The 10,781-nt window shown below is 41.1% G+C and overlaps 1 protein-coding gene across 1 annotated transcript; it reads right to left on the minus strand.

The window, feature by feature from the left end:
• Positions 1–5,466: 5,466 nt before the first annotated feature.
• Positions 5,467–6,354, minus strand: LOC146806079 (zinc finger BED domain-containing protein 5-like). Its single transcript, XM_085623856.1, has one exon. The coding sequence runs from the start codon at positions 6,352–6,354 to the stop codon at positions 5,467–5,469; it is 888 nt and encodes a 295-aa protein (XP_085479982.1).
• Between the last annotated feature and the right edge of the window lie 4,427 nt (positions 6,355–10,781).

A 10,781-nucleotide genomic window follows, 5' to 3' on the forward strand; every position in this document is an offset into this window, starting at 1 on the left:
CACAGGAAATAATGTTCGGAGTAGGACCACACCTGTTGAGTAATATCCCCCTTACTGTGCTCCACGAAGAATGACCGTACAAGACTGAGTTCTACTCCTTTTCACAGAGATTGCTGGTTAGGGATCAATAGGAAGGGTGTCAGCGGAGAAGGCTGAGTGTGAGAGAGACTGAGCCTGGGGCCAGTATAGCGTAGATGAGAACCACTGAATTAGATGGGCCGCCTGGCTGCATCATGTGGCACAGGAGACATATGCTAGTAAGGCAGCATGCCTAAGCATCATGAACATGGTGAGAAAGTGGATTATTAGTTGAACTGGATGGTGGTCCTCTTCAAGTAATAACAGCACCATTCCTTACTAGGTCCAGTCTATTTTGGTGTCAATCATTTAAACCTCAGCTCAACCCTTGGTAGCATTAGCACAGAGCAGGCAGGTTTAACCAAGGAGAAATGTGTAAAGCATGTATCTGTACCAAAACAGTTATAAAGTGGAAAACACAACACAATAAATATCCCACTCAGATTTATAAAAAAAAGAGACATTTTACAGAACAAATAGAACTAGAGATATGAATTGAAACTGGTCGGTCATTCCGGCTGGCTTCAGACAGGCTCAAAGAACTGACCCGTAATCCATATGGACGGTGGTTTACGCTGTCCGGATTACGATGCACGGTTTCCGGCAGGGTGTCAAAAAGCGTGTTTGGGGGCCCCTAGAAGGTCCCCCTTTCCCTTGCGGCCTCCGGTTGGGGGCCGATGCCCCTGTTAATCACTGCACCTTGTGGCAGGTTCCCTGAGGTTTCTGCCACGGGGTGCAGGGATTACCATAACCTCCCATTACTCTATGAGAGCTTGTGTTATGGCTGGTGTACGGCCATTACAGAAGCTCCCATCGAGAAATGGGAGAATGCGACCTCACCATGTTGGGTCGCATCATAAGTAAGCGGTCAGGATCGCCTACTGGAGGTCAGTTTGTCCAGTTTCCGCAACGGTGTAGGTCAGAGGAAATTCCGACCAACATCGTAATAGGCCCCTAAGAATCTTCAGGAGAAAATACAGTAATTATTCAATGAAAATGTATTATACCTGTGGTTAACTTGTTTCTTTACCCAGTAGTAACCTGTGATAGCATCTTGGTCCAGATCTGATACCCAGCTGGGTCTCCCAAAACACTACTCCCTTTGCCTGGCCATAACAATATTAGTCAAATCATGTTCGGCTTCGGTACTGCCAGAACTTGGGCTTTCAGAGGGTAGTGCTCTTGAGGATCCTGTTCCACTGACAACAAGTCCCACGTGGTAGAACATGTCACCTTTCTTTGGAGAACAGTACCCACAGCCAGCATAGCAGGGAGAAATAATTCACCAGCTTAAACATGTACTTGGTATGTGATGCCACCCACACTTCATCACAAACTCTAAATACTTCACAACATGATTCTGCCAGCATAAATGGCAATATCTTGGCAAGAAATTGACTCTATAACTGTGTCCTCCTAGGTGAGTGGATTACACGTGCACAAAACACAATGCAACTCTACAACATACTCCAGTCACTCATGCACCCTATTTCTACGCACATGAGGAAGTGGATGCCACCGCATAGTGGCTAAATCCTAGCGAACGAGTGAAAATAAGTTATGATAGTGCATATTCAGACATAACGCTTTGTTGGGAAGATCATAAATGTGGTCATGGTTGGATTAGTCCATGTCAAGGCGTTTGCAGGAGATACACTGAGCCTCTCATGGCAAGAGGCTACTGCATGACTTCCTAAAACTACAAACAGTCCCTCAACTGGCAACACTCAATCAAGGTTGAACAACAGATACCCTGCTAGGCCCAGCAGCAAAGCTACTGACAACAGAATGGTTAAATAATTGACATGAGAGAACATGGAACAACCACCAAGCATAGAAGATTGGCCCAAGTCAAGCCCTGGTGCATATACGTATAAGCACGTCACATGCCTCTGTCAGCTCATATGGGAATGCAGGAAACCTTTGGGAGTCTCCTGCTTACTGTAATCGAATGCACACTGAGTAGGGTTTTATTAAAGGTGTTTTGTGTAATTTTCTGTATTGGAAGTGTTACATTTATGATGTTTAATTTTATATTTATTACATTTTTGTATCTTTGTGAGTTTTTGGGGAACTTTTTAGTTTTTTGTATTTCTGTAATTGTTTTCATTGTAGTGTAATGCATATAATAAATATGTGATATTTGCTAATTATTTTTTTCCCCAATGTTGTTAAGTTTGGAGTGAGGATAATAAATCAAAAACCCCAAAGTTCAATGGTTTTTCCAATGTTAAGTTTGCACTGTTATATACATTTTTAAATAATTCTTTTAACATATATAATTTTTTACTGTACATAATTTGTCAGTAATTATGACACTTTTTGGATTTTTTTTATTTCCAAGACAAAAAACCTTTTTAGTTTATTTTTGTAATTGCATATATGCTATTGTTGTAGTTTACATACTTCTTTGGGTTATACAATTTAAACATAGAGTACAATAACTTTGAACAAACTTGCCTTTTTTTCATTATTTATGTTTTTTAAACATGTTTATATTTAAAGCATACTCAAAAATGGCTACATATTTATGTCAGTATTTCTGAATATATGTTTTTACATAAAACATTTTTGTACATTTTGTCAAACATAAGAATAATTATTAATGTTTTTTCCATTTTATTTATTGTCTTATAAAGATTAATAAATAAGGAAGTCTTTTATAACTTTTCATTTCCCACCGTGTTTTTCCAGTTTATTTGATTTTGTTGTCTTTCTTCATAATTATTGGCTATTCTCGGAGCTTGCAGTCACAGTTTCCACTAGTTCAGGTAAGACTACTTTAATCCTATTTTATAGTGGTTTAGTTGTGGGGACAGGTGTTTAGACTTAGGCTGGCATTTGTAATTCGAAGTTGTTTTCGTCTATTTTTATTTCGTGTAGGATGTATTAGTGTACGGTATTGCACAAGGCCTTATTGTGTAATGTAATGTTTACTTGTATTTAGGTAGGTAGGTATAAGCTTTATTCGACAGAAGTGTCATAAAAGCTGTAGTTAAAAAACATTTTTCCTTTAAACAGGAAGTACAAACACAGAACATTTCCAATTTGCATAAACAATTAATACAACGAAATAGTCACTTGAGCCCTGTGTTAAAGGATATTTCGTTTTCAAAGTATTAAAAATACAGGATAACATCGTCAATCAGTTTGTCAAATATATTTCTACAATTAAAAAGTATAAAAACAATCAATTCATCATCAGAAATGGTGAGGGGCTAGTTTCCTCAAAAAATTATTAAAATATACCTTTCCTAGCAGCAAAGATTTAACAATTAAAGTGCATGTGCAAAAGAGTGCAAAATATTTGTAATGTTAAATCGTTACCTTGTCGCTGTCCCAGTTTCGATTAAAATCATATCAATCTTGCAAGGGCTTTCCATGTTATAAGCCATGCTTGTCCCAAAAACTTTGCTAAGCAACATGCAAAGAGCGACCTAGGATCAGACCTGAGGATGCGTAATGCTGTGCGGTGATCCAGTGTGCCCAATTTCTGGAAAAGCGGTTTCAGCCATTTGGCCCGTGGTGTTTTATATGCCGTGCAGGCAAACAATACATGGGCAGTGATTTCTAAGAGGGCCAAACAGCATGGACAATTGTTCCCATTGCTGGTAGCCCACTTTGCTGTCACATCGCGAACAGGAAGAGTTCCAAACCTAAAATGTATGTACAGCATTCTATCTCTTGGTACCTGAATTGTATCAAGGAAAGGCTCAAGATGTCTTATTTGTTTGTGGGAAAGAAATTCTGCTGTTAATCTGCCCACATTAGGTTTGGAATTCTCCCGTTGGTCCAGTATTGGTGTTTGAGTTATTCTCTCGTTGGGGGTTCCTGGCTGACCCAACAGGTTCTAAGACCTATGTCTATCAAAGTTTTTTTATGCCAACTATCCAGCCTAATTTGCAGCCGGTATCTAGGCGGGTTATCTTGGTAAGTGCATCAGCATAGGAGAGAAGTTCGGGAGTCCGCCTAATGCGGGCCCAGAAAAGTACAGGGCATAACCTAGCTACGTCAGCTATTGACCGCCTTCCCATATCCAACAGTAGGGGAGTAATGGGGACGTACTTAGGTGCCATAACCAGGTCTCTTAGGAATTTATGCTCTGAACTACTAAGCTCTTCAAATTTGTCGAAGCCCCAGAGCTCTGCACCATAAAGGGCAGAGCAGACTGCTTTGGTGTCATATATTTTGAGGGCGGGGGTTATGGGCCCAGTATGCGATAGGCCAATGGTTCCCAAACTTTTGACTCCTGAGGACCCCCACTGAATCACTACTGGAGGCCGGGGACCCCAAGCAATTTTTACAATTTAAATTTCAAAAGATTAAAACAGTAATTCACAAAAAATACACAAACAAGTACACACCAAACAAATACTTGCATTACTAAAGCATTTATTATTATATATTGAAAAATATGCAAAAATAAAAACATTTTAATGGGAAGGATAATGCTGCATCTCGGCGACTAACTTTTCAATGTTTTTTTTTTTTCGGAAAGTGGAATCCTTAGGTCAGATTCTACATTTTGCAAGTGATTTCTGTTCTTACTTTTTAAGGTACATAAGATTTGAGAAAGCCTTCTCACATAAATATGTGATGGGGAAAGGAAGTAAAACCTTAAGTGCCTTGTATGATAATTCAGGATAATCTGTTCGTACTTGCAGCCCAAAATTTGTCAGACTGAGAGACTTTTCCTTGAATTGAAGTTTAAGTGCACTACCTGTAGAAATTTCAATCAAACTGTTTTCTTCAGATGCTGTCAGCCCCATTAAATTGTCAATATCTACATTAAAAGGATCTTTAATCCAGTTTTTGCTTTCATCCGGAAGTGGAAAGTACTGACGAAAACTACACCGCATATCTTGGAGATGCTGGATAATTCATCATCAGCAGATTCCAAGAATGTCTTCAGGTTCTGAAAAGAATCAAAATTTCTTTGTGTTAAGCGACAAGCCCATAAATCGAACTTTTTTTATCATTGCCTCAATCTTGTCTTCATCATTAAAAATTGTGATACCTACTCCTTGCATACTCAAATTGAGTGCATTTAAATGGGTGAAGATGTCTGCCATATATGCCAGCATAGCTAACCAAGTATAGTCATGTAAGCGCTCATCAAGTGCAAATGGAGATTCCAATTCATTGACGAAAACTCTGATTTAATCTCTTAATTCAAAATGCAGAGACAAAACTCTACCACGTGACAGCCATCGGACTTCTGAATGCTGCACTATCCATGGACTGACAAAGCTGTTCAAAAAGCCTTGAATTTAGTGACCTGGCTTTGATAAAATTTACAATTTTGACTGACTCATTCAAGACCTTTTTTAATTCCTCTGGTATCTTCTTAGTGACTAAAGCTTCTCCATGAATGCAACAATGTTGCCATCAAACTGTAGGGTTAATTTCCCATATTCGTGCTACAAGTCCGGTTAGACTCCCAGACATGGCACATGCCCCATCTGTGCTGATTCCTATGCATTTGGACCACTGAATTCCATTTGAGGTCAGAAAGTCATTGAAACTGCTGAAGACCTCTTCAGCAGTGGTATGTATCAAATAGCGGCAGAATAGTAAATATTCACAAATGTTCCCCTCAAAACCGTATCTAATGTAACACAGGAGATGAGATTTGTTTGCTATGTCCGTACTTTCATCTACTTGTAGGCTATAATGGAGACTTTTACAAATTCTTTCGATCAACTGTTCCTTCATGTTGTCTGAAATTTTGTCAATTCGCTTTTTTACTGTGTTGTCAGATAATGGCACCAAATTTAAATCTTTTGCTGCTTTTTCTCCAACTATTGCATTCAACATGGCTTTAGCAGCAGGTACTATTTGTTCTTCAGCAATTGTATGAGGTTTTCCAGGTTTTGCTATGAGCATTGACACTTCATATGAAGCTTTCAGAGCATTTTCATTAACAGATCCTGTTACAGTTTTTACAATTATTTTTCTACTTTTTAGGAGCTCTTGCTCTTTATTCTTGAAGAATTCTATGGATTTAGTTGCATGCTCTTTATGCTTAGTTTCCAAGTGTCTTTGTAATTTTGAAGGTTTCAGGGCCTCATTTGACAAAATTTCATAGCATAGCACGCATTGCGGTTGCTGTTCATGTTCTGAACCTGAACATGTGAAACCCAATGATAAATATTCCCCATCGTACTTGCGAAACTTCCTTTTCTTTTCACTTAACTCCCTTTGTTTTGAGCATGATGGCCCATCATTGATGTCTTCCGTGGATTTTCGCTTAAGGTTAAGCCAGCGATCCATCATCGTTATGTTTTTTAGGATACCCACAGCTGACAAGTCTATTGAATCACATTCGGTTTGGAATAATTTTCTAGCAAAGCTATTTGGTAAAGCACATATTTAGACCTTCACTACTTTACCTACTACAGGCTGCCCTCGTCAGATGTTTCCAGACTACATATGCTTTGACGTTGAGAGATGAAGCAGTGCCTGTAAGAAGATGTTCACACTGTATGAGCACTGCTTTCGAGGAAAAGACAGAGGACACTAGCAAATCATATGCATGGATATGACAGTTTTATGTATTACGGCTTCAAGATAATTCCATTTGCTCAGTTTAATTAAACATAGCTCATTCATTGTGGAAGCAGTCCATTGTTGATTGCACAGAGAGGTTCGCACGATAGTATGGGAAAATATGAGCAGGGTTGAAGTTAAGCGAGAACACTTCAGAAAATCATTTTGTCTGCTACATACTGGTCGTAACTGTGTTGAGGTTGAGATTAAATTCAAACCAGGATGTCACAGACGTTTCCTATGTGGCTTGCTGGCAGCCATGGCACATGGCATGAGCAGCTGATGTGACACCGAGAATAGTTAAATTAAATGCATACAAATACATGCCAACATTTTAGAAGAGGGAAGTGGGTTATTCAAAAAATATACTTGGGAGAAAGCATTTCATCCATTTACATCTATGGAAGAAGAGGCAATTTCAGGCAGGAGATAGCCTGAATCAGATCTATTGGAATGTATGGATTCAGTGGTGTATTTAGCAGTTCAAGGCTTCTGCTCTCAGACATAACAAACACAAGGAGATGATGGACGGAGTGCTGAAACCTTTCGGACACCCCCCCCCCCCCCAGTCACAGATCTGGGTTCAATCCATCATCGTTCTTTTTAGCTCACTTCGCCACACTAGTTTGGACCCATTTGCACATGACTGGGTCCAAACTGGAATGGCATGGTGAACACAAAAAAGATGGATTTAGGCCCAGATCTCTGTACTGGGGTGAATGTGTGACATTGTTCTGCCTTCTGTCCATCGATTGTTGTTTTGCGGCATTGCGCTGTTCTCTTTCACTTCATGAAACCATCCCTGACGGCGGGAATAAACCATAATGTCACTGCCACCAGCACACAAGCTGATCACTCGTCACACACGAGAAGAATCATAAAAAGGCTGCTGCTAATTCATAGCTGCCAAGGTTTCAGATTGCTATGTGTGACATTGTCATAAATACAGTGTAATTATGAGTGACATTTCAGTGACTATGAGTGACACTTGCTCACAAGCAAAATAAAGCAATGAAGAGGAGGGAAACATAAATATCAGAAATTACACCAATTTGAGCAACAAGACAGGCTAATTTAACTGCTTCAAAGCATAAGAAACAATTGTTAAACAACTCATTTATCAGACTGTGGTAAAAATTGCGGAAAATAGATCAAGCAGTCTGGAAGACGTTCATAATTTATTATAATCAGATGAGTGATTCGCAGACTCACTCGGTTGACGCTGACCACATGAGCTGTAAGTAGGGCTGCATTAGAAAGCGGAGCGTGGGAGGCACTCTCACAGCTAGAGGCAATTACAGCAGCATCATTCTTATAATCAAACATCTTGCTCTCCATGTCTGAAACTTGCCAGAGGAACAGGAAATCAGAAGCCTTCAGAAACTCCAGCCAAGTATTGACGCCATCACTGCCTCCATCATTCGGACACCAGTAGAAGGGCATCACTAACTGTTGCATAGTGTTTGACTACTAGTCTAAAGCAGATAAAGGAGGAATGGCCACCCTGATCTCTCCCATCACAACTCTGAAGAGGCAAAATGGAGTCAGAAGGAAAGAGCCAATTGCCCAATAGTGTCAATTATGAGATTAATTCTACACTAAGAAGCTGTCCACGGTTCTTAAAGTTGTCAAAGTCCCGAGGTGAATTTGGAAGGGCCTCAACAGGCGTCTCACATGTGGGAATATATGCTTGAAGAAGCCTGAATGGTTAGTTGATGAGGAAACATATAACTTGCATCTATTATAAAGGATATTACTTTTAAAGGTGAAAGAGCTATAATGTGCATTATCCATGAAGAGTACAGTGAACTGAATTATTCAAGACTGAACTACAGACCACTTTGAGATGTTAACTGAAAATGCCACAATTGAAAGTATGTGTAACTTCTTTCTATCTTCTCTTCAGAAATGGCCCTGATCACCAGTTCCTCGAGTTTTAAAAATACTTAGAGTGACCACAACTTTAAATAAAAAAGACTTCAGTTGAAACAAAAGTAATAATCCCTCAAAGTGAGAGCAAGGTCCACCTTTCCTAAACAAGTTAATGGCACAGCCTTCTTCACTATTACTTTTTTGGACTGAAGGATTTCTTCTTGGTGTCCATGTGTAGAAAGCAACATGTGGTAGTTTTACAAATGTTCAAATACTGGGACTCCAGCATTACAAAGTGTGGTCACAGAAATCCCTGTGGTGCAATTTTCTGTAAGCTTCCAGACTAGTCTTCCGTTAGTTTGTTAAGACAAATGGAAATGAAAGCAGAAGTGGATCAGGAAATACCATGTTTGAATATTCACACAAATATTGGTGCCAGCTCTAATGATTAAAACAATTATTAGGCTATTAAACAGATTTCCTTGATTCTCTTCAGATAATTATGAACCCCTTCTCAGTCTACCTTTTGGCATCATTATTTCCTACAAATACTTTCACATACCCGTTCGGCGCTAGCACTGTTAAAATCCACACCTGCATTATCTCTATTATCACATTTTAAAACACTCACGTGCTTATTGGGTGAATTGTCCTCCTGCTGGCCCGAGGTGTCGGAATGCTGTTTAGCCTTGAAACGAGAGGCACAGCAGTAGTGGAGACAGGACATTGGGTGGCAAAATACTCTGGGGCTGGCCGCAAACGCGAGGGAACATGCACTGCCGTGCGAGCGCACGCACGCGTGCAACTATGAAATAAGCCAATCACCCTTCAGCTTGCACCTAAAGCTGAAATGGTGATAGGCCCGATTTTGTTGCGGTTCCGCCACCGCTGCGCTGTCATTCACAGGGCTGGTAGCGCATGGGCACTTCAGTGTTTACAGTCTGAAGACACTCCAGTCCGGCGGACCCCCTGGGAATGTGTTGCTGACCCCTGGAGGTCCGCGGACCACAGTTTGGGAAATGCTGTGATAGGCGATACTCTTTCCCTATTTCTCCGGCCACACGCTTGTGGGCCATCAGCATCTTTACTAAATGGGGTCTCCAAGACATTTTGTCAGTAAATTTTACACCTAAGTAATCGAAGGTGTCCACCTTTTCGAGGGGTACCCCTCACAGGAATGGGCCGTTCTTAAGTGACCTGTGGCAATTGATGGCCATAAATTTAGTTTTCGAACTATTTATTACCAATCCCCGGTTATCGCAGAAAGTTTGGTATCTATCGACAAGATGTTGTAATCCAGCTGGGGTCTTTAATATCAACAGGGTGTCATCTGCAAACAACAGGGTTGGTATCTTTTTGCCCCCCAAGGTGGGCGATTCTGCAAGCTCCTCTAAGAGGAAGTCGACTACCCCGTTCACATAAAGGAAGAACAGAGTTGGAGCCATGACGCATCCATGTCGGACTCCTCTATTGACAGGGATGCGTTCTGTTTGCTGTCCCTGCTCCCTCCACCTAACCTGGGCAGAAGTCCCCCCGTGGAGCCGAATTAAGATTTTTAGGATGAGGGGGGATACCCATTTCACCGAGTGTTGTCCAAAGTCTAGATCTAGGGACCAGGTCAAAGGCAGTCTTCAAACCAATAAAGGCAAGATAGAGACTGCCCTTGCCCAGCCCCACTACCTTCCAATAAATGAGGAGGAGTCTGAACACTTGGTCCATTGTCCCGGTCTTTGTTCTAAATCCGGCCTGATACTGGGATAAGATTGCTTCCTCCGTAGACCATGACTGGATCCTATGCAGAAGCATCCGGCCAAAGACCTTCTGCATAGCATCAATCAGACTAATTGGTCTGTAATTGTATTTAAAACATGCGTTCTTGTGTTTAAGGATGATTTTAAGTTTTTTTTATTGTTTTTAATTTGCACCATGGTTTTCAGGCCTTCATTACGATGTCACTTCTGCCCGACACCGCATCGGTCATGAGACCACCGGACACCTGGTCGGCGTTCCCGACCCCCTCCTTAGGATGCGACCGAACAATGTTCGGTCGCATTCCTACATTTTACTATGGCAACATGCATTCCAGCCGTAAACCGGCCATAATGCATGCTCCCATATTGAAATGGAAGGTGAGGTTCATCCCTGCACTCCGTGGCAGGCACCTGAAGGGGCCTGCCACAAGGTGTAGGGATCAACAGGGGGCACCACAGGTGATCCCTAGGCCTCCAACCAGAGTCCGTGCACCAAAGGGGGCCCTGCTGGGGGCCCCCAAAGTCGCTTTC

Source organism: Triturus cristatus, chromosome 8, assembly GCF_964204655.1.
Source record: "Triturus cristatus chromosome 8, aTriCri1.1, whole genome shotgun sequence".
In the NCBI taxonomy this organism is placed as follows: Eukaryota; Metazoa; Chordata; class Amphibia; order Caudata; family Salamandridae; genus Triturus; species Triturus cristatus.